A 27,404-nucleotide genomic window follows, 5' to 3' on the forward strand; every position below is an offset into this window, starting at 1 on the left:
CCAGCCAAGTCCCAAGCGCCTGAGGAGGTGGTGGACCCCGAGGGCTACGAGTCCGACGACTGCAGTGAGTTCCTAAGTTTCCATGGGAGTTTGGTGGGTGCTGAGGGCAAGGGTGGGTTTTAGGACTGGTCCCCCATCTTGCTGCCTGAGCTGCGTGCCCTTCCCGGCTGCCGGCCACGCTGTCCATCCCTGGGATTACATTGCAGCAGTGGCAAGCCCTCAGCTCTACCCAGGGAGGCTGCCACAGCATCGCTCCAGCGCTGCCCCTGGGTGGAGGGAGGCCCTAGGAGTGTCCCTGCTGCAGCCAGGCTGGCCGCCGAACCCAAACTAGGGAAGTCTCCCAAGAGCCACCAGTTGCTGTGCTTTGCCGTTGTGGTTGATGCGCTCCTCTGCCTCGTCCCTGCTCGGCTCCTTGCCTCAAGAGGCTGCCAGCTGGGCTCAGCCCCTGTGGTTAATCCGCCTGGGTGGTACAGCCTGCTCCAGCCACCCCGCTGATTAGCTGGCGATACGCTTCAGCATCGCCCGGCTCCAGATCAGGGAGATTTGTTCAGAATGACATCCGCCCGGAAAAAATCTCTGCCCTCTCCCTCGGCAAACTCCGGCGTGTCATTCCTCGCTCTCCAGATGCAGACAGAGCCCTGCATGAGGCCAGCGGGGGCTTCCGAACAGAAGGCTTTGGTTCTGGTAGATGCAGGTGTTTGCAGCGAGGTTTAACCCCTCCCCAGCCAAAACGTCCTTCCCACCCAGCTCAGTGGAGCTTGCAGGCTGCAAAGCAGCTGCTGTCTGGCTCTGCCGGCCACAGTGGCTGGGGTAGCGTTGCTTTCCTTGAGGTCGGTTGAAAACCACGGCTTCTTCAGCCCAGCCTTTAGGGGCCAGATCCTGCAAGGGGCTTAGAACAAAGTTTGAAGGTAGGAGATGCTGAGGAAGGGGGTCAGTGCTGCCGAGCGGTGCTGTGTGCTGGTCCTGGGGGAAGGAGAGGCTGAGCTCCCATGACGCTGAGCTGTTTACAGCCCAGCGCTGGGCAGGCGGTGGCTTTCCCTGTGCAAAATGTGTCGACCTGGCCTCAGCATCACTGTGGGGCGCTGGGCTGGCCTGTGCTGCTGCCAGCTGTGCCAGACCCTGGATTGTGACCCCAGGAAGAGCTTCCTGAAGGGCTGTGCTTGCTGCAAGGCAACACGGCCTCCCCCATGCCCCCCTCTGCCTGCTGACCACTAGCTACAGCTCTGGAGAGGCTGGAGCTCTGGGTGCAAGCCCCAAATTGATGCTCCCTCTCTCCCCACCCTAGTGTCGGGGTCATGCTCTCTTTGGAGGAAGTGAGAGCCACGGCACTCCCAGGGAGAACATCTCTGCTAAGCCGCGTTTGTCCCAGCTGGGCAGTTAGCAGTGACTTTAACTGGATTTGGGTTATTTGCTGCTCTAATTATTGCATCGCCTTTGCTCATCCTGGCAGTAGAAATGGGAGCAACTGGGCTTCAGGGCCAGAGTTGTGCGTGGGAGCCCACACTCAGGGCCCTGGGGTGCAGCGCTTTCACCCGGTGACTTGCGGGGAACTTGCCCAGGGTGCTGCTTGCTGTGTTCAGCCCCGCCGCTGGTGCTGGAAGCGGCTCGGCGCCAGGGGCCGGTGGGTGTTTGTCTCACCCCGGCTGGCGTTAGGAAGAGTGTTTCTTGCAGTGTAACAGGTGTCAGACAAACTGCTGAGGCTGTTTTGCCAGATGTGGGGAGTTTTCTTCTGGTGAAGGCACAGCGGTGCCAGCAGCAGAGCGGGGAGGTGGGACTGCTGGTGTCACATCTCTGGAGACAGCACGGGATGGTCTCAGCCACTCTCAGGGCACTGGTTGGCATAAATGTGCAGGATGAGGCTGTCACTCCTCCATATTTAGCAGCCAAGTCGTGAAGCCAGACGAGGGCTCACTGGCCCCATTTCCCAGGCGGGGAGTTGGGAGGGGATTTGTGCAGCCTGACTTGAGCCATTGGCTATGCTGAGGAGCGTCTTTCAGCTCCCCTGCATCCTCCATGGGTGATTCAGGGCTGCTGCATTAGTCACCTGCACTAAATTTCCTCTGGGGAACCTCTGTCTGCCTGTACAGCAGGACAGCATCGGCATTAGGTGGTGTCAGTTCTCCCTGGTGACGTGGGGGGATTGGGGAGTTGACCAAGGTCTCTGAGGGCAGTGGTGTCGGAGCCTGGATGCAGCACCCATGAGTTGAGGGCTTGCTGGGCAGGGCCACATCTTGCCATGCTCCCCAGACATGCTCCCAGCACAGCTCCTGGAGAGGTGCAGGGAGAGGGACTTTTCTGTGGCAGGATCCATCTGCAGGAGGAGGGGATGGCTCCTTTCTGTCTGTCCCACCTGCCTGCAGGTTTTCCTTCTCCAACACTGAAGCAGTGTGTGAGAGGAGTAGAGCTGCCCCTGCCTGGAGAAATGCAGCATTGGTCTGGGTTTCCCCTGCTCTCCTTCCTGCCCGGGGTTACCTCTCCAGCCTGGTGTTTCTGGGTTTCCAGCAGCCTGATGGGTGATGGGGCCGCATTGCCCAGTCACCACAGCGCTGCGGGGTGGCAGGGGCTGGAGCGGAGCTGCCAGCTCACCAGGGCTGGCTCCCAGCACCGTGTTTCTTAATCCTGTGCCGAGTGGTGTTCTTGACCTCATCAGCAATCCTGGGAGGTGCCTGTGGAGCTGGCAGGAGTTCCCCTCCTGCAGACAGCCTCTCCCTGGGACGCGGGCAGCCCCAGAGCAGGGCAGCCCTGGGAGAACCCTCAGTGTCTGCTCCCATCTGAGCAGGGCAGCCTGACCCAGCAGTTTGGCATCCACAGGGATGTGTGTGTGTGTGTGTGTGTGTGTGTGTGCGTGCGTGTGTTTGGTGCTTTGGAAAACCAAGAATCCCAGGGCTGCAGGAGGCAGGTGGGGCCCTCCAGAGATGGGCAAGGACCTGACTGAGGTGTGGTGCGGTGGGAGGGGACCCACTGACCCGGGTGTTTGCCACAGGCAGCACCAGTCATTAGGAGGCTGATGCAGAGGTTTGGGGTGATGGCTCTGGGGCACATGGGGCTGAGGCCATGGGTTTGGGGCACCGCAATGCAGCCCTGAGGAGCCAGGGAGCACAGCACTCAGGGGAGCTGCAGAGGTGCTGAGGAAAACACGTGTGGTTTCCACAGGGCGGCTGTAGGCAGCCTGGTGAATGCAGCAGGGCTGGGGAGCTGACAGAGTACATAATGAGCGGAGATGTTGGGGCTGGCTCTGGGAGCACTGGGAATTGCATGGAGCCAGCCCTTCCCATCAGACCCACCAGCAGTGCTGCTGTGAGGATTTGCAGGGTCGTGATTGGCACCCTCTGCCATCCCAGGGCGCTTGGGAGACCCTTGGGAGAGGGACTTGTCACTGCCCTGTGCCTCCCCCATCCCCACTCTGCAAGGATGCTCCAGGACCAGAGCCCAGGCTGTGCAGAGCAGGACTCTTCCAGCAGCAGGCTTGTCCTAAACGGAGCTGCTGAGGATGAGAAATGAGAGGTGGGGAAGCGCATGTTTGGTGCAACCCTGCAGAAGGGTGGTTTGTTGCACTTGGCCCAACGCTAGTGTCTGCTGTGAGCTGAAAGAACCAGCAGAGATTTGGGGGTGGAAAGGGGGGGATTCACTTCTACTGCCTCGGGACACCCCGCTCTCACCTCAGCTTTGGTTCCCCTCGCTGGGGGCCGGTGACAGCAGCAGTGCCCTGGCCCCCACGGTCCCCAGCATCTTCCTGAGTCGGGTGGCACTGCCAGGCAAACCTTGTTCCCAAGGAAGATAAGCAAATGCCAGCTAGGTGGCAATGTGCCACCTGCAAGGCGCTGGGACTCGCCTCCTGTATCCCCTCATTCCAAGCAAATCGCTGCCCCTCGAGTGGCTGTGCTTTCCCCTCCACAGCACCAGCGTGAATTGGTACCTGAACAGATTTTTAAAGGTTTCTGAAATCTCCGCGTGAGCAGCGTGGGGGTAGAAACCTGGTCCCTGTGAGGGAGCGCTGCGATGGCTGCTGTCGCCGGAGACAGCGCTGGATGAGTGGCCATCCCTCCTCTGTAACGTGCAGGCAAGTTTCTAGCCCTTGAGGAAACACTCCATTCCTCTGAGCCGCTCTTTGACTTTGGAGCAAGGCTGCGGCCAGCGCTGGAATTTCCTCTGTGTGGGTTTGGCTCGGGGTTTTTGGATGGGGAGGCAGCCCAAGAACAGGGGGTTGCAGTGGGAGTTGGTATTTCTGGGAGAGCTGCCCCATGCTGTTCCTGCCAGTGCTTGGGGCTGTTTATGTATGTACAAAACCAGCCAATTTTATAGCATGCCCAGCTTTATTCATGGGAGGAGCAGGCTCGCGAGCTCCCGAGCTGCTGCAGCAGCATAAAAACAACTTCTCCAAACTACAGCTGAGGCCTGTCCTGGTGCAGGGCTGCTTGTGACGCCTGCTGCAAACGGCACCACAGAAGTTATTTAGGAAGGCTCTTATTTTGAGCAAAGAAGATAATTAGGCAGGCAAAGCCATCACGCAGATATTAATTACTGGCTGCTCTAAATATGTAAAGAAGAATGAAGGTCTTATGGGGTGTGGGGTTTGTAAGTCACCTGGCAGTGCTTTCGGCCAGACAGGAGGAGGCAGGGGAGACGATGAGGGGAAATGTGCATTGAAACGATAGGGATATTTACTTCTGAAATGCAGCTCCTTAGCATATGCTGCTACTGCTATTTATAACCTTTGAATCGTCTTTTCAATCCAGATAAGGCCAAAAGAAGTATTTTTTTTGTGCAGGAAGCTAAACAAACCACTGCTGATTTTGGCAGAGCCTGGAGCATGGTTTTGCCAACCATACCACAACCCAAGCTGACTACACCAAAGAAATGTGTAGAGGTACCAGTTGATGTCAGACCTGAGTTTTGAGGGCATTGGGGAGCTTGCAGCCCTCCCAAGGGAGTTTTAGGGTGTTAACCAAGGTGGATTAGCTCCCGTTTGGTTTCCTGCAAGATACTGGGTATCAGGAGGGCACTGGTTTTGGGGGGGAGCTCTTGCCCTCTCCTGCTGGCCGCCCCACTACTGCTCTGGGTAGAGGCTGTACATCGGGTGCTCCTGGTCCTCCAGGGAGCCCAAGAGCTTATTTCCAGGGAATGGCTGTGGCCAGGGACACCCTGATGTACTGGAGATAAATGCAGGGCAGCCAATGAGGCCAGCATGCGAGAGCAAGCAGGGTCTGACCGGGCACCCCTACTCCAACAGCCGTGGGGGGAGCACATGGGCCATGGCCTCCAGTGTCTGCTAATGAAGGGACCCCGTGGCTGCTGGTTGATGCGGGACTCCCCTGCCTGGCTCCCAGCATTCACCTTCCCCTCGTCCCGGGGAGGCAGTGGCTGGAGGAGGGAGGCTTCCTGCCCCGCAGCGGCTCTGCTGCCCTCAACCCTTCACCCACACCCCTCGCTCCAGTGCACTGGGAGCCCAAGGGGTTCCCAGGTCTTTCATCTTTGTATTTAACACTGAAGGCAGTTTTGGGGGGTTGTTAATAGCAAATACTGTATTTCATTAAAGGAAGAGGGAGAGATTTGAAGGCCATCTCCAAATTGAAATTGCTGAAAGTCTAATTGCTGCTGACATCAGGGACCATTTAGTGCTGTAAAACATAATTGCATCTCTGAACTGTTCTGAGCAGATAAGTGTTCCTCTGAACACTCCTCCTGGAGAAGACAGAAGAGCTGATGAGCATCCATCAACCAACCTCGCAAAGAAGCAGCTCCCTGCTCCGGCGCTTGCCAGAGACTGGCGCTGTGTCTCCAACACGAAGAACTATTAATTGCTGTAGATTTTAAGTGAAAAACCCACGATGAGGCAGGGAGCAGTTGCAAGCAAGAAGAGTTGTGCTTGTTCCTCACTCCTCGTCCTGTTGAATTCAGCCACATCCATGGAGCTCCCAGGGAAGGAAGTTCTGCCTGTGTGCTGGATCCGCTCCCTGCTGGGTTTTTGCATAGGACTGAGAATGTCCTGCCCTGCCTGCAGCAATGGGCCAGCGTCCTGCAACGCTGCCAAGTGGCATCGCGTGGTCCAGGTGCTGACAGGAATGTTTGTGTCCCAGCATGGTGTGCTGCCCTTGGGACATGTCCCAAAACCTTCCACAGGACACATTTTTCGTGGTGATGCTGACTTTCAGAAGTGTCTCGTTTCCACCTGCCTTCACCACCACCGGCTGATGCTGAAACCCGCAGCGATGCCTGCGGCTGTAGGTCAGTGCCACCATCAGAGCTGGACGCTCGCTGCCCGCCCTGTGTGCGGCTGGGCTGGGACAGGGCCCTGCCTTACCCAGGGAGTGCACGCAGCCAGCCGCCAACGCGGTCTTCAGCAGCCCTGCTTGGAAACGGCAAGAAATAATTTCTGTTCCTCCAGAGGAGTCATTTACCGACATTTTACATGGGGCTGTAAGTGCACAGAATTACTTGCTGCCTTTCAGGACCTTTAAAATTATCTCCATTGCAGGGGAAAATTAAAGCAATGGAAGAATAGGGACCTATCTTTTATAGTGCATTAAAAAATACCCAGTCTGAAGGTTACTGAACCTGTGCTTGCTGTAAAGGAGAGCTAATCCAGACAATCCCCAGCAGTCTTTTTACTGCTCCACTCTGATCTCTCTGGCACAAAATCCACGAGCAGATTATCTTGGGAGCAGCAATACTGATAAGCAGAGGGACTTAAGGCTTTCGGACTTCTTTTTAATTAGTTGTATAGTGGGGTTTTTTTGCACACACCTCAATTCTCCCAGTGTAGAGCCTTGCTGGGCTTTCTAATGGCAGTCGCAATGCGAAAGCTTCCCTGACTTTGAAAAGTAAGGAGCCCGCTCAGTCACCAGTTCCCTCCTCTATGCCGAAGCTTGTGGGTCCGTGCTGCAAGCACCCATGCCTCTTCAATGTCTTGAACATCTCTTGGACTGGGAAATTATTCTCCCTGGGGTGTCCCAGGCCAGCGAGGGGAGTGGATCTGCCACCCTGAGTGGGCCAGGCGAGGGCACACAGCCTGCAAGGACAGGGGCTGGAGAAGGGAGCAGAGCACAGATTTATCACTGCGTTTTGCCTTTCATCCCGCAGGTATAAATAGAAGCGACTTCAGCCTCCCCGTCACCCTGGGCGCTGATGGGAAATGTCAGCAATAAACAATTTCTGCCGGCTCCACCAACAAGGGCGGTAGCGGCGCTGTGCCCGAACGCCGCGCTGCCCGCCGGCTCCAGGCACGCTTGCCGTATCCCACGGCTAAGCCTGGAAATGCATCTGTTGGTTATGCTGGCCTCTAATAATTTTGTGGCCCACTGAATTAATCGAAATACCCAAAGGTCAGTGGGAGAAGAGGTCGCATTCCTGCGCAAGTCAGATTTATTTTCCTTTTTGGAGCCTATGTTAAATGCTAGACCTTGGCCAGCACCTTCCCATCAATCTCTCCCAATTCACGGAGAGGAAAAGGGGGTTAGAACCTGCTAATGAGTTCAGCTCTCCTAATGGTTATTTTATCATTGGAGCAGAATAATCGTAATAATAATGATACATCCTGCCTGCTGTCTGGAGAGCGCAAAGCTGCCTTTGTAATGCCTGACAAAGACATTTATTTATATTTTTTTATTTGCAGCCTGTGTGATTAGAGGGCAGTGTTCAGAATAGACCAGTCGAGTTAAATACATCCAGTAACAGCGCTTCGAGTCTAATTGCTGCCCTTTTCTTTTTTAGGCATTCGATCCCCTCATTAAGAGCACAATCTCAGCTCCGAGTACGTGTGGGAGAGGAATGCAATCAAAGGGGGGAAATTCGGCCGCTTTGCAGAGGGCCCTGTTTGGAGCTGAGTGTGTCCCTGGGAGGCTGCTGCAGCCCGAAGGCTTTGGGGATGATCCTGCTGCTTGGAGACCCCAGGTCTCCCCCAGCCAGAGCTGGATGTGCTGCCAATGGTTTTACAGGAGGATAGAAGGAGACCTGTGCCTGGTGTTTTGGTGTTGGTTTGCCTGGCCGCTGGCTCGGTGAGCTGGGCTGCTCACCCTCTGCTCCATAGCAGCACCTTCACTGCCAGACCCCAAGTCAGCCTGATCCCTTTTGCCATCTCCATACGGCTGTGTTTTTAAGCACTTAGCACACATTCTGCTGATGTTTCTGCATCCCTCTGCCAAAGGCAGCCCCTTCCTTGGGAAATGAGACTTATCATCAAGGAAAAATAATCCCTGCATGGAGAAAACCCCCTCCAGGGCTAGAGGGGGGCTGGGGGGAGCCATGCACCCCTGTCCATGCCCTCCCATCTGCTGGCAGCTCTGAGATGAAGGGGAGCAGCTCATGGACTGCCAGCACTGGGGAGCAGGACCTTGCAGGACCTCATCTGCAAAACACGCGTCTGCTGCTGTGTTACGGTGCTTTTAGGTTTTGCTGGGGCTCCCTGCTGCCCTCGCCCCTGGGGCAGGTTGCAGCACCGAGGGGCCAGGAGGCTTTGTCAGTATTTCCTGGCCAAAGTCTGTTTTCATGCCAGGCTTTTAATTTGTTTTATAAATTGCCCAATCCAGCAGGCTAAGCCGTGAGCCTTCTTCTGTGATAAAAATAAAATAACAGCTTGAAGTTGGGAGGGCCGAGCGGCGGGGCTGGCAGGAAGCGGCTGATTAAAGGGCAGGTGGAAATGATGAGGCTCCGAAACCGGAGGCTTCATCTTCCGCTCTTGAGTGAAAAACGCAGATTTGTCGAGTTTCGCTGACTCGGCTTTCACCCGTGTGCCGTGGAGCCTCACGCTGCACACCCCCCGCCCTGGTACTGCGGCTGGGACACGGCTGTGAGCTCCCCGTCACCGAGTGTGGGCACTGGGGCACTGCTGCGCTTTCCTCTCCTTTTTGTGACATGGAGCGAGTTGGAGTGGTGACAGCTCTGGAAACACCAATTTGGTGTTTCACCCTGTATCACTTCTATCTTCCCTGAGCCCTGGCAGGTAAAGCCCACTGATTTATGACTGACCTAAACTGAGAGCTGATTGCCATGAAATTACCCCAGAACGAGGTGGGGTACATTATTCTGCCTGAAATCTCGGAATATTTGCTCTGTTTTGAAGGCAAGGTATTTGCTCTGGAGCAATGATTTTATTTGCTAGCAGGCAAACCTGTAGCTCGCTTGCGTTTGGGCTAGAAGATCGCTGTGAAATTGCAGCAGGAAGGTTTCAGTCCCACAAATATCCGCTGCCTCCCTGGGTGCCTTCCTGCAGGGGCTATTTACACTGGAAAAAACCACCTTATTTCCTGCTGTAAAGTTCCTCTAACTTACCTCCCAGGCAGCAAACCCTGCTTTGATATTAAGCAAAATTGTTCTGTATTTTGGAAATTTTTTTCCAGTTCTGAACCTGCGTGCACAGTGGGAAGGTGCAGTTTCCTTGGAAACAGTGGTGGGATGCTGCGTGGCGGCAGGGCAGTGCTCGGACAGACCCGTTTTGGGAAGGTAGACATGGAAAAGTGAGGATCGCAGGGTCCAGAGCCTCCCTGGAAGTTCAAGGCTGGTGGCAGGCAAAGCTGAGCTGGGGGAGATGCTGCTCCGTATCTGGGCTTTGGTGTGCGAATGGGTCCGGGAGCCTTGGAGAAGGTTAAATTGTGTTTTGAGAAAGCCTGTCTTGTTAAGGTTTTTCCTCTGCTTTGGATTAGCATACTCAGATTGTCCAAAGGGAAAGAATTTCTCCAATCAAATGCACCTTTGCTGCTGAGGCTCTTCTGCTTCGTCCTGGTCTCCTACCCCTTCCCTCTGGTCCTGTCTCAGGAGCTTCCCTGCTGCTGCCGTTCCTGGATTGCGGATGCTGTAAAGGAACGCTGCTCTGATTAAAAGCTGCTGTGTTTTCCAATTTAACCATGGAAGTGTTTCCATTCTCACTGGGCTTAATTTACAGTTTACAGCCAAATTGGAGCCGGGAAGGGATCCCATTGGTGGCTCATTTGTTTGAAGGTATCGGTATACAAATACGCATTCTGGGAGCGCTGGCGGGGCTGGAGAGCGGGAGATGTGCTGACAGCGAGTCTCGGCTCTGTCCCAGCTGTGCCCAGATCTTCCCAGAGAAGACTCTTCAGCTCCTGGTGGACAGGAAGCCACTGGCTGTGGAGGGGCTGCTGAGAGATGGGGATGACCCAGGTGAAAGCCCACAAAGGCAAAGCCTCCACGCTGGCCACAGCACCCAGGCGAGCCACAGCCATTCATCCCTCTCGCTCCTCTCCCAGGGCCGTGCCAGCCCTACCAGCCAAGCGTGGGGATGGCCACCAGCCTCCCAGCATAAAGCTGTGTTTCATAACAGGGCTCACAGGAGGATGCTGTGTGTTTTGTAATGTCTCTAGCATCTTCATCCACTCGTTTTGTGCTTAGAAAAGAGCCGGTGTTTGCTGGGCCCCACAGGTTAATAACATCTTTTCTCCTTTGCAGCCACTCTGGGGACGCTGGATTTCAGCTTGCTCTATGATCAAGAAAACAACGCTCTCCACTGCACGATCAATAAAGCCAAGGTATGTCTCAGCACCGGGCATGTGAACAGCCGGGACCAAATATGCCTGGAGCTGGCCACCTTTGTCCTGTGTCACGGGGCCACCAGAGCCCTGCCAAAACCACGAGGCCGCCTGTGGCTGTGCCAAGCAAAAGTGGGGACAACCGGGTGTTCCCCCATCCCTGGGCTGCTCTGGGGACTCTGGTGTCCCCGACTGCAGCCATCCCTTTGCCAGCTCCACTTTCATCCCAACACCCAGTGCTTCTGCCCTCTCCTTCCCCTCCATCCCTGCCTTTCGGGGCGTTTCCAGTGGGATGGGGATGGCTGCTCATCTCCGTGATGAGATGGCTGCAGCTATTGATGCTTTTCAGAAAATCACCCAACTCAATGTTGTTATTTACTTGACGCTGTGACCGGCTGTCAGTTTATAAATGGCTCTTTTAAATGCTGCTAATCATTGCCACAAAGTGCTCTGCCTCAGCGCCTTTGCTGTCTGCGTGATGGAAGCAATTAGGGGGTTTTTGCACATTTTGGAGCAGAAACAGATAACTGAGGTCCTGGTTCTGCCTCTGGGCCCGTGGAAGGTGCTTCTTGGCATTATTCAGCTCCTCTCTGCTTCACCCAGTGCAAGGTCTGGAGCAGCAAGAGCTCGAGGTCAACACGGCTGGGCCCAGACAGTGGTGGTTTAGTGGAAGCAGACCTACGTCCCTGTAGATCTTGGAGAAGGAGTGGAAGGTTTTTACAGAAGCCAAGAGAAGCTGCGGGAGGACGGGCTGTGAGCTGAGCCCCCAAAAGATCAGCCCACACCATTTGCCTTTGTAGGATGCTCCTCTCCTCTCCCTTCCAGCTGTAGCTGCCTTATTTGCAGCCCCCACCGCAGACCCCACTGTGCTGGGTGCTGGGAACGCACGTCCCAGTCTTGTCCCCATCAGGAATAAGACCTCAAGCACAAGAGCTTGGCTTTGGGGATGAGTGTGGAGGCATCTGCCCCAGCAGACCTGGAGCTGCTCCTGGCTGAGGGGCAAGCGCAGCACCCGCAGCTCCCAGGGATGAGGCAGGGATGAGACAGCGAGTGGATTTTGCTTCCCTCCCTGCCACCCCCCCTCCCTGTCACCCATGAATTCACCAGCAGCCTCTGGGTCAGGCTTCCCTTGGTGCGCTCAAGAGCGGTGCCAAGGAGGAGATTTCTAATTGGGTTTGCAGTGGGTGGAAGACAGGGAGGAAGGAGACCTGCGAGTGGCAAGTGATGGGTCTGACAGCAGCAAGAGCAAAGGCAGGGCTGGCAAAAGAGAGCCCTGGTACCCGCCATGCCCACCCGACTGTACGGGAATAGCAGTTGTCGAACCCGATCCCATGGGGCTGGGGACACTGCACAGAGCTGGCATCGCCCCTGCTCGCGGGGTGGGCAGACCCACCCTCACTGCTCTGACATTCAAGCGTTCAAGTCCTGTTCATTTCCATTCTGCGCTCATTCTCCCATTTTTCTCTTTTATTTACATTACCATCTGCTCGCTCTCATTTCATCTCTCGCCTGGGGAAAGCTGCCAAAACTTGACTACAAAAAGGTAAGGGCCAGGACTCTGGCTGCCGTCGGAGGGAGCCGGCGTTGGCTGTGTAGACGTTAGAAGTAGAGCTGTAGAGGAGGTGATGCCGTGGCCGGGAAGCACTGGGGCCACATGCACGACGCTGGGCCATGTCCTTGGACGTGGGCTGGGTCTGTCTTGGCCGGTGTCGTAGGGACAATGTCTCAGGTCCCCAAGAAAGGTGGCCTCAGGACATGTCCCACCTCCAGCAGCTCCTGGAGCCTCAGTCACTGCCAGCAGTTGATAAAACCTGGGCTATTTCAGCCATGTGAGAAGTGTTTTTCTTTCTCCCCAAAACAACCCTCTCTCCCCCTTTTGATCTTTTTGCTTCTCTCTATTTATTTTAATCTCCAGCACTTTAACGTGTGCTGATGTCCCTCTGAGTCCCATGATTGGCTCCTGGGGAGTGGGAAGGGGGTTAGCAGGCTCTGGGAGACACCGGTGATGGGTTAAATCCAATCAGTCGTGCTCTGCCACCAATTTTCTGCTCGGCAGCCTTCAGCTGCTGTACTGTGCAGGAGGTCGGCATAACCACGCTGTGTGGGGGGGCTCACCCTGGTGCCAGCTGCCTGGGGACATCTGAGGTGCTTCTTGGTGTACATTCACAGCGGGGTCTGTGAGATTTGGGGTGTTTCCAGACCCTTGAGTCAAGCCTGTTTTGGATGGAGCTGGAATAGGGACTGAAAGGAGTTTGGCGTTGTTGCAGGAGGTGCAGCTGTGGAAGCTGGTAGCCACAGCGCTATCCTCAAGCTGTGTGGTTACAATGGGAGCAAGGCACTTGGTGCCTCAGTTTCTCTAATAGCACATAGATCTGCCCTGCTGTCAGGGACTTTGTGCCGACAGATGGATATCTGGAAGCTGATTTTGGGAGGCAGGAAGTGCTCAGCATCTCTGCAGGCTCCAGCCAGGGAAGTGAGGATCCCGGTTCTTCCTGGAGATGAACAGATTGAGTGCAGGGCTGCTGTTGCTCCACATCTGGATTGCGAGGGAAGACCACAGCATGTTCAAGGAGCATCCATTTCCAGCCTTAACTTCTTAGGACAGTCCTATGCTTTGGCATTGCCTTCAGCGGGTGCAATCGGGGCACAGCCTGGGCAGGTGGGGCAGCCACCACACCTCTCCCCACGCTGCCAGCATCACCACCAATTTGTCACCCCCTGCCATGCTGGCATGAGCCTTGGTCAGCTGCAGCTCACTGGTGCTGCATCATGGAGGCGAAGCAAACACTGTCCATGGGTATCACAGCACCAGGGAGGTGAGGGTCAAGAAGGCCCATCATTCACTGGCTGGAGCAGGGCTGTGGTGGCACATCCAAAAAAAAACTAGAGGGAGGCTCGGGGCCCTGGGCGGGCAGGAGCAAGCAGCCTGCCAGTCCCCACCTTGTCCTGACAGCTTTCGGTCATGGCAGCAGCCCTGCCCCTACCCTGCCTTTCACGCTTCAGGCATGGCTGCGTTCAGGCACGTTGTGCCTCGGCTTGGATCGATGGGAGAATAAATCAGGGTGGTGTGGGAGCCCGTTGCTGGACTGCGGGAGCAGCGGCGTGGGCGGCTGGCAGGAGGGCTCTCCCCTCGCTGCCTGCTGCTGTGTGTGAGCACCGCACACGCTCCCAGCATTGATCTATGCCCTCATGTGTGGGAAAGAGCTGGGCTGCCCCCGGGCTCTGCTGGGCATCGCCCGCTCCTGTAAAATGGACTAGAAAAGGATACGATGGATGTGCAGGTGCCAGGGTCTGTGCTGCGGCTTGGGTGAGTGTCTCATTTTCTGCTCAGTCCTACAGAGCCCCAGCTGCTGCACAGAGCAAGGTAAGAAGCTGCTATAGAGGATCTATAGGAGTGTGAGGCAGCAAAGACACCGTGGGGCCATGTGGTCCTGTAGCTCTGTTGGTCTCCTGCTTGTGGGAGGAAGGCGCCCTGGGCGATGGTGGTGCAGGCAGCGGTGCAGGCAGGTCCCTGGCCCCAGGCAGACATTGCCCATGCGAGCGTACCTGGGCTGCTCTCCCTGCAGCGCCGGCTGCAGCCGCAGCTAGAAAACACCCAGGAGTTTCCACCCTGCTGAGCATTTGGATGCTCCCCCGCTTCCAAGAGAAGCTGAGTGCTGGAGGTCTGCACCGAGCATTACTTATGGATTTGCTCATAAATATTTACCACTGCGGGGAAATTCCTGTCTCGAAGCTGTGTGTCTCCTCTGGGCTGTCACAGTGGAAGTGCAGTTTGGCCCATTTTGGAATGGGATGCCTTGGCCCAGGAGGAGGTGTCCAGGCTGGTTTTTGGGCAGCAGGGCGCCCGCTCACTGGGTGTGCAGCTCACCGTGGGGCAAATGACGGAATGAATCTGTCTCCTATGATTTCTGTATGCCTCTAGTATGTCATTAATCGGCAGCCCGATTAGCCCAACTCATAATTAAATCCTATTGATTAGCTAAATGTCACTGGCACGGAGAGCAGCTGGCAGCAGCTGGGATGCAGTGGGGCCATCAGTCCCTGTAGGATTACAGCAGGGATTTTGGGGTTGGGTAAAGAAAGGGAAAAGATGAAACTGTGTTGGCTCCATCACCTGTGCCATGATGCACAGCACCATCAACTTGTCCCAGCAGGAGCACTGGTTGGAGCCGGGGTTGCGCTGGCTGAAGGCAATGGGAGGCTCTGCCCCATGTACGAGCCCTGTGGTCCTTCCTCCTCCTGCTTCTCAGCTCCCTTGGATCAGCTTTAGGTTGGAGCTCCCTCTATGCAGGGGAAGCAACGGCATTGGTCACCCTGAGGGTCCCTGAGTGGGGTGAGCTCCCACAGGGGCAGCTTTACGGGGCAGAGCCATTGGGGCTGCTCTTGTATTGACTTCAGCCCTGTGCCAAACTCGTATCGAGTGACATGGGACAGAGGTAGACGTGACATTAGGAGCCATTTTCCAGGCTCCTGTCATTCCATCTTCCATAGCGCATCTATTAAAAAAGCCTTTAATAGCCTCCTCAGAAGGTAATTTAATTGAACTGAATTGATGGGTGAATTACAGAGCTGCCTGTCTTTCTCCGTCCATTTTCAGGGAGTGTGCTTGCTCGTTTCTGGTTTCCTCTGCCGCACAGCACCGCGCAGGTGGGGCAGCTCTGCCGCGGGGGCTGTGGGGAGCCCTCGCTTTGCACAGCTGTGAGCAGATCCTGCGCCTGCCTGGATGGATCCCACCCAGCTCAGCCCAGTCCCTCACTGTCTGTGGGGCCAATACCACTACCTCCCTCCAGATCTGCTGCCTTCCTCTTCTGTGGGGCCAGGGACTTCACCCGACAGGCACTGAGTTAAAGCAGAGCTGTTTAACCTCCATTCGCTGCAGATATTTTTATCCTTTTGGCTCTACTTTAGAAACAAAATCCTCTTTGCTGGGCACCATTTGGTCTCCTTTGCCTCGGGGCAGTTGCACTCGTCTCCGAAGCAGAGCCCTCACCAAGGTCAAGAGCAGCTCAGACCCTCGACCAAGTTGTGCAAATCAGGAAGGAGTGGGATGGGGGCACCCTGAGGGGCTGCTGTGGGCTAAGCCGGATGCATTATTTTGTACACATGAAGTACGGAAACGCTTTACTCCAGCATTTCCCTCTTTGATTTGCCCAAAACAGGCCTTGATGATTACATTTTCATTGCACGCCACTTTTCCACCAGCAGCCCATACGGATGCTTCCCTGCCAGGTGGATCCCTGGCAGCTGCACGCCCTCATTAATCCTGAGCACCGAGCACTCAGCTCGGCACACAAAGGGCACGATGAGGCTTTAGCATCACCCAGCCTGGTTTCCATGCCCGGGTTGGATGCATTCCTCTGCAGAGGAACCCTCCTCTGATCTAGGCTGAGGATTGCCTTCAGACGGCCTAGAAATAACTTCTGCAGGGATCCCGCAGCCAGGCTGGAAATAATCCAAGGACTTTCATTTCCACTTAGAACCGGTAAAAATTAGGCTCCATTTTTTCACACTCCTGTGTTGCTTCCATTCCCCATGGAGTTTATTTCTGTGCAGTCTGTGCAGTTACAGCTTTGGGCTGGATTTCTGCATCGCCCTTGGATAATTTTCAGCCCGTTGGTTGTTTAGAAGAGGAGCAGATTTGCCTCTGCCTGAACTGGGATCCACTCCAGAGCATCTCTGTAGCAAACATGATCCCTCTCTTTAAGAGCTGTGAGGGTCTCATAGAAAATCCATCAGGAATGGCCAGAGTGAGCATTTCCGTATGTCCGTGCTCCAGTACCCCCAGGTTTCCCTGCAAACACCATGGCAGTCAGTTGGCGACAGCCTCCTGCTGTCCTGAAAGCTGCTCTTCCTTCAGCTGTGCCTTAATAACTAGGACTAGGTAGGTGCTATCACACCCTCTGGGAGCGCTCAGAAGTAACACCACAACAGCAGAGGTGTATGTTTGCTCATAAGCAATTATTGAATGACAAAACCCTGTAATTTCAAACCTTGAATCTCACTGCGCTGATTTACTTAACCCCCAAATTAATTGTGATCAGGGTGTCAGAGCTGCTGGAAGAGGGGAGAGGAGCTTTGTGGCCGATGCCAGCTGCGGCTGAGAAGCCTTCCCGCAACTCCTCCTCGGCACAAGTGGCAGCCGACGTCTGAACACAGAGCCTGCTCGGCTTTTGCTGCGCAGCCCAGATCCTGTGGGGAACCTGCAGTTACTCCATGGGCTGACGACGTCCCATGGGAGCAAGCATGGGTAGATGGGGCTCAGCGAAGCCAGCCCAGCATCTCGCCATTCTCCTAACTCCTGCTTTTTGCTGTTTCCTCTCAAGGGCCTGAAACCAATGGACCATAATGGTTTGGCTGATCCGTACGTCAAATTGCACTTGCTTCCTGGAGCCAGTAAGGTGAGATGGCTTTTCCTTTCTCCCTCTCTTTTTGGGGCTGGGGTGCTTTTCCCTTTGGACTCAGACCCAGGAGGTTCCCTGGGGAGAAGCTCTTCACCTGGGGCTGCTGGTTACTGCAGCCAGACCTCAAAGTCCCCTGCCCAGCACTCACTCGGGTGAGTGGGAGAGAGTGGCAGGAGGTGAGAACTGGGGCTGAATCCACCCTGGCATGAGGTGGGAAGTGCCTCTCCCATAAACCGCTGTCAAGGAGCTGGGTGCCAGCCCCGACTCCTCACCCTTGGGAGCATAGGGTGCAGATACTGTGCTCCAGAAGCCCCGAGTGAAACGATCTGGAGCTATAAACAAATCAGCTCCGGTTTCTTCGTTTTCTCCTTTTTTGCATGTAAAACCCTTCAGATCATAATAAAGCAGAGTATAAATCATAGGGGAAATATTTCCATCGACTTAGGCTCAGCGCTAGCTGGAGAGAAGAGTAATTAAAGATATTGATGTGTGGTGAGAGCTTGGTGTAACTGATGAGGATGTTGAATTTAAATGCTAAATGTATGTGTTATGAATATTAATTGCTCTCTTATTTTACACTAAAGGAAAGACCTTTTTGGGGGAGTTATATTTACTTGTTACGGTTCAGTTGAATTAATTCATAATGTTCAGGGCGGTAGAGGGAGTTTTTAACCACATTTCAAGTTCTGCTGGAAATAGGAGAGCCAGGAGCGCTTTCATCAGTGATATTATCTGTCATTTCCATGTTTTGCAAATGCATTGATTAGCATTTCTGCTTGAGGTGATGGAGACTGGAGAGGCAGGAGGGAAGCTCTGAGTAGTGCAGGAGCTGCAGCCTGCACAGGGCAGAAGCAGCCATGGAGGGACCCTCTCCTTGTTCCCCACATCCCGGTGTGGTCACTGAGGTCTCCACCTGAGCCAAATGTGATGGAGTTGTTTCAGGTGGGAGAAAAAGGTGCTCCCATAGCTCTGTTTCTCTGGTTTAATTTGGGTCCCAATGCCTATGCCATTACCCTCTTGGCTAAACCCATTTTCCTTCCTGATGCCCCAGAGCCCCAGGGTCAGGCCCTGGCAGGTCTGAGCAGGCAGCGGATGCCATCGGCGCTTTCCTTTCTGTCCTTGTCACCTCCCTAAAGGGTTTATGCTCCTTCTCTGATATGTATCTTGCTGCTTGAGCTGAAGCCCACAGTATCACCAAGGAAGGAAATAAAATAGGTGTGGGATAAAACCTGGTACGATAAAGTGCCTTGTTTGAAGCAACTTTACAAGTTTGGGAAAGATTTAAGGCAAACGAGGTATTAAATAAATGGTGATGGCAGGCCATAAATGAGAGCACCTTTCTGCATTCTCCTTCTGTTGGCATTACTCTGCCATCACCCCTGGCCGTGTCTCCGGGTGCTCTGGTTGATCTGGAAGAGATTGTGGGTTTGGGGTGCTTTTGGTGAGGAAAGGTTGTGCCAATAAGGTGATTTCCCCCCCTTCGCTGCAAACACCACCTCTTTTCTTCACCCCATACTTCACGTCCCGCTTAGGGCTGGTGAACCAAAGATGGGGCAGGTAGCAGCTTCCCATAAGGATGCACAGGACAACCTTGCGGGTTTGATTTAATGAGAGTTCCTTATGGCAAGCTGGGATTGAACTTTCTGATTTTACACCTAATTAGAGGGAACATTTCTGCTCTGACAGGCTGTCCCAGGCCGGGGTTTGATGGAGAAGCCCCCTCTGAAGCCTGCAGCCCTTTGCTTCTGCTCTCCCTCTGTCCCTGGCCACAAGCTCTGCAGAGCCGTGGTGCTGGGAGGAGTTGCCAATGCTAACAAAACGTGTATCAAGGAAGTTATTTTGAGTCAGGCAGGAACGGGAGCTGTGCTGGGAGAAGGAATGAAAATAACCAGCCAGTACAGCAAATTGGTATTTTTTAATGAACCTGAAAAGACATGTTCTCCCTCTCTCACTCTCTCCTGCTGCATAAATGAGTTCTCCATCCTCTCTCTGTGCTCTGCCAAGTTTCCCATTTTGCTGACTGTTTCCAGGATGCAGGATTGGGTTGCTTTGCAAGCGAGCGAGTCATTGTGGCTCTGCCCCTCTGCTTATCACTCTGCTTATCCATTGAGTGGGGTTTGGGCCACCCCATTGAGGACTGGCCATGTTGTGACATGGGAGCAGAAGGGCAACAGCACCAATTGCACCTTCATCTCCAACCTGTGCTTCCTTTTCTTCCCCCTCCCTGCCCTTCGGTGCCCAAATGACCATCGGGGACCAGCTCCCGCTGACCACTGTCTCCTTTGCTTTTCCAGGCGAATAAGCTGAGGACCAAAACGCTACGCAACACGCTGAACCCCACCTGGAACGAGACGCTCACCTATTACGGCATCACCGACGAGGACATGATCCGCAAGACCCTGCGGTAAGGCCCCAGAGGGTGCTGAGCCCGGCGCTGGGGGGATCTTGTGTCCCTTCCCCTCCCCTCAGGGCCACCCTGGGCATCCCTCCCCATCCCAGTGACAATTTCCTTGGGGAGCTGATGGGACCCCCATACTCCAGCCCCACAGGACAGTCCCGGCGGCTGCTTGCAGCAGAGTTATTGCCCCCCAGAGCCTGTAGCTTGGTTGCCTGCCCTGCCTGCATCCATCACCCATGCGGTGACTGGCACTTGATTTACGGAAGTATGGGCTGGAATAGCCGGTGAGGAGCGTGGTCCAGCTTTGCCATTAACTTCATAACTCACTCGCTGGGCTCCTGCCTGCAGAGATGCTGCTGGTTGGTTTTAACCTCTTCATGCCCTGCTCTCATGGGTATGTGCAAAGGCTCTGCAGTCGCGTTTTGCTGAGCAAATCTCCCTGGGAAAGCCCTTGGGCCCCTTTGGAGGCTGAACTTTTTGGAGGAAAGCTGGATGCATCTTTGGATTATTGTCAAGCTAAATGGAGAGCATTTGTATGTATTTATTCTGCTTTCTCGGTTTGGTTTGGTCTCTGCACATTCAGCACCTCCCGAGGGCTGGAGGTGGGCAGGGGCAGCGCGGTGGGGCCATGTGAGCTCGGAAGTGCTGCTGTGTGGGGTCAGACCCCTGCGAATGCAGAGGTTTTCGTGTCTTGGCCACTGTCGCACCTGGGTGAGGGCAGGGGGGACCTGGAGCCTGTGGACGGGTCCTGCCTGGGGGGTGCTGGGCACCGCTGCGCAGGATTTGCTGTGAGATCTGCTGTCAAGCAAAGGAGGATTTTGCATCCTGCGACAAGGACTCAGGGCTTTTTCAGCTCCGTGGCTGGAATCCCATGCTCCGTATTTGCAGATGCCCTGGGAGTTTATTATTTCTTCCACGATGAGAGCACAAAGCTGCCTTACAGCAGGTCCTGCTCAGAGGTGAATTTGGGCAGAGCCCACCTGTTGTCTTGCAATGTGCATAGCGATGAGAAATTTAGTGCCGTGGATTATTATTTGACGTGGAAAATATTAGTCATGCTGGAAGTGCTGCAGGCTTGTCAGGCTGGGAAGCCTCTGGTTTATTATTATTATTGGTGAGTATTTTTTTTATTTCTTCACTCCAGGCTTTGAAGTTTTCAGCCTCTTCAAGTGTGGAAATCAGTTTGTAGAGAGAAGTTCAGCTGAGCTGTCGGCCAAAATATGCCAGGGAGCAGAAGGGCTCGACCCCCACCTTTTGGGGGTCCTGGAAGCTGCTCTTGGGAGGCAGCAGGGATGCTCGATGGCAAGGAGGCACATAGAAATAGGCTGGATTTGTCCTTCTTGCAGAAATCCCTCATTAGCACATCCCCACCCCTGCTCACCAGTTTGGGTGCTGTGAGTGCTTCATGGGGAGCCCAGCGTGGCCATGGTTTCCTGCAGGGCCCAGCACATGGGGCTCCTTGTGCCCCCTCCAACGCTAAACGCTGTACATGAACCCTGCACCCCACTCGCAGAACCCCGGGGGGATGTGTGGGATCCCCTGGCTCTGCAGGGGGATGCAGATGAATGCAGCAAGCATTTCTGTGCTGGGAGCTCCACAGGGAGCTCAGGAGATGTTGCAGGTCACTTAACAGCCAATTACCCAAAGTAGCTTCCAAGGGCGCCTTTCCAGGGAGGCGAGGGAGGCCTTGGGCTCACCTGCGGTGCCGTTGTCCTGTGTGAGCTCCCAGCCAAAACGAAACTCCCTGTGAAGCCTCATCTGCCCACGCAAGGGCAGTGTCCTGGGGCTGGTGTCTTTTTGTGTCATCAGAACCATCCTCCTCGTGCCTTCGCGCCCTTCAGAGCCGCCTCTTAGCAGGGGGGTTCCCAGGCTCTCCAGCTCTGCACAAAGACTCTGCTTTGCAGCTGAGGTTTCCTTACCACCAGCCAAGATTTTGTGATAGGATTTGGTGAATTAGGTGATAATTAACAATCAAAATCCTCTCCGCGTGGAGAGGAGTACCCAGGCACAATTCTGAGTCTTTTCTTGCATGGGGCAGAAGGGGAGAGTCACATCTTTGGTGTCACCATGGCAATCAGCCACCAAAGATGACCTAAAAACTGCAAACTCTGTGCTGGGTGTTACGGGTTCTTTAGAGGGGCTCAGGTGGCCCCGCTGTCTCCCTGGGAAGGTCGTGCAAGGAAAGAGTGGAGGAGTTTGTGAAGTGGAGCTTGGTGCAGGGCTGGGGCTTGTGGCTTTGGGTTTGACTGGAAACACCTCCAGAGAACTAAAGAAACAAACTTTTGGGTGGAGAAGGTTTCCCTCCACTGCAGGGCTGTCACCTGCTGTGTGGTCCATGTCCTCCCCTGGCTTTGGTGGGTCACCTGGTGAGGTTTCAGACTCTTCTCTTGTGTGGATCCCCCAAAAATTCCTAATAGAGCATGTGCTCGGCTGCGGTGCCCAGTGGGGTTGGCTGATTTCAAGTGGGAACTCAAAATCTTGCCTATGGACCGTGGGGTTCCTCTGTTAAATCAAAGCTTCTGAGCACCCTGGCTTCATTTCCTGCCTTGCATGAGGGAGCCAGATCCTAAAATTCAAGTGCTCTTCATTTTCCTTAAGAGCAATTCCCCAGACCCCATTTTTCTTTTCTCTATCTGCTCAATTGAAGATATTGGCAAAGGAGATTTTCTTTATCCTGAGGCGGGTTTAGATGAGATGAGACTTCTTGCAAACCTATCGCAAAGTAGAAAAATCCATCTTTTATTTTAATTCCTTGCTTGGATTTTCTTCTTTTCAAACACTGGACATTTAATCGAGCAGAAGGATGCGAGGCTGGGTAATGTTGCACCTCCTCATTTCGGTACCTGTTGAATTGTGTCCTTGCTGCCCAACTGGGGCTGATCTTTGGTTTCTGTGAGGAGGGAGGGATGGGCTGGGGTCCCTGGCAGCTGGGGTTCACTTAGGATTTTTTATTTTGTTGTGGATTCAGCTACTTCTCCTCTATGAGCCTCTCCGTAACACCAGCAGCAATGGCCCTCCTCCCTCCCAGTGCCACGTATTGTCCTGACTTTGCTCCTTCTCTTCGCCTGCCCATCATCTCCACAAAATCTCTCCTTTCCCTCCAGGAAAGGCTGACTTCAAAGCTGCGGGGACACTGGCTTTCCCTGCGCTGATCAGCAAGGCTCCTGCACAGCAGCTGTGGGCAGTTGAAAGAGCATGAGCGATGCTCCCGTGGTCTGGGAGGTGATTGTTCCCCAGGAGCCTCCTCAGAGCTGAGATCCACGGAGGGGCAGGGAACGCGATTGCAAAGTCTCTTTAATGTAAAAATAACAGCGGAGATCAAAGCTGCCGCCAGCCTTCCCCTCTCTTCTGCCTGCAGAGCATGTGGTGCAGCCAAAAAGCTGGAAAAGGACCCAAAAAATCTTCCCTGCCCACATGGGCTCTCGGAGGGACGTGTCCAGCATTGGCATGGAGCACTCTGCTGGAGTAGGGACATCCTCTGCCTCCTGGAGAGTGGAGCAATGGATCCCCTCTCACCCGAGCCCCCCAGCCCTGACAAGGTGCCCCTGGTCCCCATGCAGCCTCATCTGAGCTGGCCAAGAGACTTCACTGTGGTGTACCCAAGCCCTGGGAGCCATTGGAGTTCCCCTCCCCAAGCAGGGACCAAGGGAAAAGGAGAGGTGAAGGCAGCTGGGCTAATTGCGCTGGCAAGCAGGATTTTGTTAATGAATCAGCCCCCTCAAAAAACACCAGATACTTCAGATATTGCACAGAACACAGCAGGTGGGAGGATCTTGAAAGGTCTCATCCATTCATTGAATGAAATGTCCTTGAGTCTGGCCCAAGCCTTAATAGCAGTGAAACTACCCACCATCCTGGGAGAAGGCAAATTTGGAGCCACTGGACTTGAAGTGATGGGCTTGGGGGCAGGGTCCCTGCCAGCACCAGGGGTGAATCCCACCCTGCAATCCCCCTCCCAGTCCCTGTCCATGGGCGCCGTTGCTCCACAGCAGCTTGGCCGTGGTCTCCAGTGGTGGGAAGCTGGGGGAAGGCAGAGAAATACTGCAGGGGAAATGGGAATAGGCAGAATACAATCTCCTACATTTAAATAATACATGTAATAAATAGATTGTATTCAGAATAAATATCAGAGCTGGCCAGATATTGGATACAATTATTCATACCCAGATATATTGGCAAAGTCATGCATTATTCATATGCTACTCAGCTAGCCCACGAATGCCAGGAATTCTTTGTTTAATCATGTGTTTGACAAACATCATGACTCATTAAAGATCTTATTCAGAAAATAGTATTTGATCAGGTCTAATAGGCCTCCTGCACACACTGAGAGATTTGGGGTCCCGAATTGCTTTACTCCAGAAGCGCTGAATGAGGCTTGCTCTGGAACTGCAGGCGCACTCCTAATTGCATCCAACTTTTACTGTGCTTCCTGTGGGAGGATTCACTGAATCCTCCTCTTGGTTTTTAGGAGAGCTGGACAGTCCCAGGATGCTGCCTTTTTCTCTTTTCTCTCCTTGCCAGGGGTTGGCTGTCCTTAAGCCAAGCAGACATCACCTGCGCGTCTGCTCCTCCATCGAGAGCTTCCCAAGTTGCTATAGGGACCATAATCAATAGGGATCTTGGATACAGATGTGTCTTCAGCCTCTGCTGCCTGTTATGTGTGTCTGGTTGTGGAAGAGGGTCCTCGTTGACCCCCATTCTCCACTTTCCATGATGGAAAAGGGGCTGAAGGAGCGTGTGTGTGAGCAGAAGCCGTGAGTCAGCGGAGCGGGGTTGCTTGAGCCGTGCAGTGAGTCAGGACTGTAACCCAGGTGCCCGGGCTGAGTAGGAGGGAGGATAAGTAAGTTTAATGAGCAGTGATTGTTCACTTGCTGCTTAGTTTTCTTCCAAGGTGGTTTTTACAGCCCTTAACTTAAAGATCAGGACCCCTCACTGGAAACTGTCAAATCAAAAGCTCAGCCCAAGAGATTTGGTTTAATAAAGAGAGATGAGGGAGGGGGAATGTTCGAGTGAAAGGCTCGGGACGGCAGGTGAGCGTGGCTGCCAGCAGTGCCTCTCGCTGTTTGTCATGGAGCTGATTTTCTAACCCAAGGCATAAAAATTCCATCACATTGATTGCTCCTAATAAAATCCAAGCTGGTGTAATTCCACTATGCCTATTTTCAAATGCGGGCTGGGGCTGGAGCTGCCTGCTTGTCTGACTCACGCTCATTGCCTTCCCTTACAGCGCCGCGCCCAGTTACAAATAGCATCCCGGTGAAGATGAACCTCAGCTGTCCAGAGGGACTGGGGCATGGGGGCTGCACTCGGGAGGGCTGACACGAAATGCTGCATCTGAACCACCTCTGGGCACTGCACACAGGGCACTTGCACAGGGCTGTTGGTCCCATGGGACAGCGGGGACGTGCGCCCTGCGGCACTGTCCTAGGCTGGGGCTTGTGGACCCGGGGCCAGTGCCACGCTGGGGCATCCCGGGCAGCCCTGCCACCACCGCTGAAGTTTTCCAGCCGTTTCCTTCCTGAGCTTCCCCCCATCCTGGGTGATTCTGGGGCTTCACATCAAGCAGGACATAGCATTTGGTATCATCTTGTGCTTTTGGGGCATATCTAGACATTGCCAGGGGGAAAGATCTTGTTACTCATGTTCTTAAGAGGTAAAACCAGCACCAAACCCTGCCTCCCCGGCTCCAGTTCACGGTTGTCAAAGCAGAGCCCTGGCTGTCAGCTGCTGGCGAGGGCCACTCTCCTCTCCCCAGCCCGGCTTTCACAGCAGCACTTGCGCTCCCTCCCCGGAGCTTTGCCCAGATGGGAACGGGGTTGCGCACGCCTGGCAAGTGCCGCTTCTTGTCTGGAGCTGCTGCTGCTCCTTTCTCGGTTTTGCTCTTTAAAAGAGAGGTGAGAGGAAGAAGGGAAATAGGAAATACTGTGCCTGCATTTGAAATTCTCTTTGAGGATTTTACTGTTGCAGTGGGGTGGGTTTTTTCCACAAGTATCTATAGTAACGCTGCATCCAGCTACAGTTTTCTGGAGAGCAGCATTCCCTGTCTTCCTACTTGGATTCTTTTTTTTTCCAAGCTCCCTTCCTCTGCCACTCCCCAGCCCTGAGAGTCCTTCTGCCCTGTGACTGCCTCCCTCGCTGCCTTCTCATTCACTTGTGAGCATGGGGCTGGCTGGCCACATCATCCATGGACAAACCATCCATGGATAAACCATCCAGGCCAGAAGCAAGGTGTGCAATCAGTTACCCTGAGGCGGGATCACAGGGCATTTTTTAGCTTTAATTCCTTTTACCACCTCTTGAATAGGCCCCATTTGTCAAAACTCAGCAGGGCAGAGCATGGTCTCCGGAGGCAGAGGTGCCACCCATGAGAAATGGGCACCAACAGGAGTGGATGAAAGAGAGGAAAAATCAGGCAGCAAAAGGATGTGAACACACTGTAGGATTTTTTTAAAAAGGGTAGTAAGTAGAGAAGGGAAGGAAAATGCCTTTTATTTATGGACAGGGAGCCCAGCCAGCCACTGCATGGGGCTTTCCCTGTCCCCAGCTCCAGGCAGCTCTGTCCGGGGACTGCCCAGTCCCTCCCAGGGCAGCCTGTGCCCTCCTGACCCCCTCTCTGGGATTTCGGGAGCTGCGAGCAGCAGATCCCTGCAAGCGCTAACTTTGCTTTTCTGTCGTCTCTCCTGATGCATGGAGCGGGCTGGGAAGCGGCAGAGAAATGACTCATTCACTGCCAGCTCAGGGAAGGGCGTCTATGGCTTTCGCACGGAAAACAGCCTACGTTCAGCATCGCTGTCACTGCCCTTGGGTGCAGGCTGCTGTCACGGGTGCATCCCGGGACCCAGCCCCGCACAGGACCGCGATGGGGCTCGGAGAGCTTTGCTTGGCCAAGGTGTGATGTCTTTCACAGGCTGGGTCTGCAAATTTCTCCTGGTTTTATCTCCATGGTGGGAGAGGAGCGGATGGACCCTCTCTGTGTCCCAGACTGGGTCCCCAGCACTGAGGGACAACTTGAGAGATGTCACGTTCGGAAAAGTGCCCAAGCTGTTCAGATGGGAGAGGAGGGAGCCCTGCAGGGAGGAAGGACCCTCCTTGGCTGGGCAGGATGCAGCTGGGCAGGCGGCTGATCAGAATAGTTGTGATCTAAGCACCAATAGTTTAATAGAAGAGCCATTGGGATGCTTGAGGTCCTGGGCTGCTTTTCCAACGGCGGCTGGGCTAGTGTGTGTGATAGCTGCAGACACTGCAGCACCGCGCTGCTGCTCAGAGTCTGGGAGCATCTCCTTGGTGGGGTGACAGTCATTGTGGGTCTGAGCAGGAGAGGAGGCCATGGTGGCTGTGGGGCCCAGCTGGGGTGTGCAGGTACCTCCACATGGGATGGAGCTGATGTGGTGCAGCATCCTAGCAGGCAGATGTGGTGTGGCACGACCTTCACCTCCCGCATCCCCAGACCTGGCCAGTCCTCCATTGCAGCAGCCTCGGGTCTCGACTGTGGAGGTGAAGCAGACAGAGGTGTTGGGTGTCTCATTTAAACATCATGAGCTGCTCTGGTCAGGCTGGAGCAGAAGATTGATGTGCTGCAGCTGCCTGCAGCGGAGATACCCGGTCACTGGCCTAGGGAACAGTGCTCCTGGATTTGTCCCCTCGCTGGGGGCTCATGCAGTGCGATGGAGCAGCCCCTTCCCTCGTGCCATCACCTCCCCTCGCCTCCACGACCCCACTTACCCACTGCTCATTGCAGGATCTCGGTCTGTGACGAGGACAAGTTCCGCCACAATGAGTTCATCGGGGAGACGCGGATCCCACTGAAGAAACTGAAGCCCAACCAAACCAAAAACTTCAACATCTGCCTGGAGAAGCAGCTGCCGGTGAGGGGAAAGGTTCAGAGCAGCATCTCCTGCCACGGTCCCACAGATGCAGCAGCTTCTCCCTGCAGCACGTGGGGGTAGTTTGACCCCTCAAATGTCATCAGGGATGGGAGGGGGGTGTCCAGCCGTGGCAGCAGCCCCTGGACTTGGTGTGTTCCCTCCCCCAGATAGACAAAACAGAGGACAAGTCGCTGGAGGAGCGCGGCCGAATCCTCATCTCGCTCAAGTACAGCTCGCAGAAGCAGGGGCTGCTGGT

The 27,404-nt window shown here is 54.5% G+C and overlaps 1 protein-coding gene across 1 annotated transcript in view; it reads left to right on the forward strand.

The window, feature by feature from the left end:
* The window catches only part of DOC2B (double C2-like domains, beta), a 30,623-nt gene that overhangs the window by 378 nt on the left and 2,841 nt on the right, over nucleotides 1–27,404 (forward strand). Inside the window, exons 2-7 of the mRNA XM_010190932.1 lie at nucleotides 5–64; nucleotides 10,402–10,481; nucleotides 16,805–16,879; nucleotides 19,177–19,286; nucleotides 27,022–27,148; nucleotides 27,316–27,398. Coding sequence (XP_010189234.1) covers nucleotides 5–64; nucleotides 10,402–10,481; nucleotides 16,805–16,879; nucleotides 19,177–19,286; nucleotides 27,022–27,148; nucleotides 27,316–27,398 — 535 coding nt within the window. The remainder of the gene's footprint in view (nucleotides 1–4; nucleotides 65–10,401; nucleotides 10,482–16,804; nucleotides 16,880–19,176; nucleotides 19,287–27,021; nucleotides 27,149–27,315; nucleotides 27,399–27,404) is intronic.

The sequence above is a fragment of the Mesitornis unicolor genome, unplaced genomic scaffold, assembly GCF_000695765.1.
Source record: "Mesitornis unicolor isolate BGI_N332 unplaced genomic scaffold, ASM69576v1 scaffold17068, whole genome shotgun sequence".
Lineage (NCBI taxonomy): Eukaryota > Metazoa > Chordata > Aves > Mesitornithiformes > Mesitornithidae > Mesitornis > Mesitornis unicolor.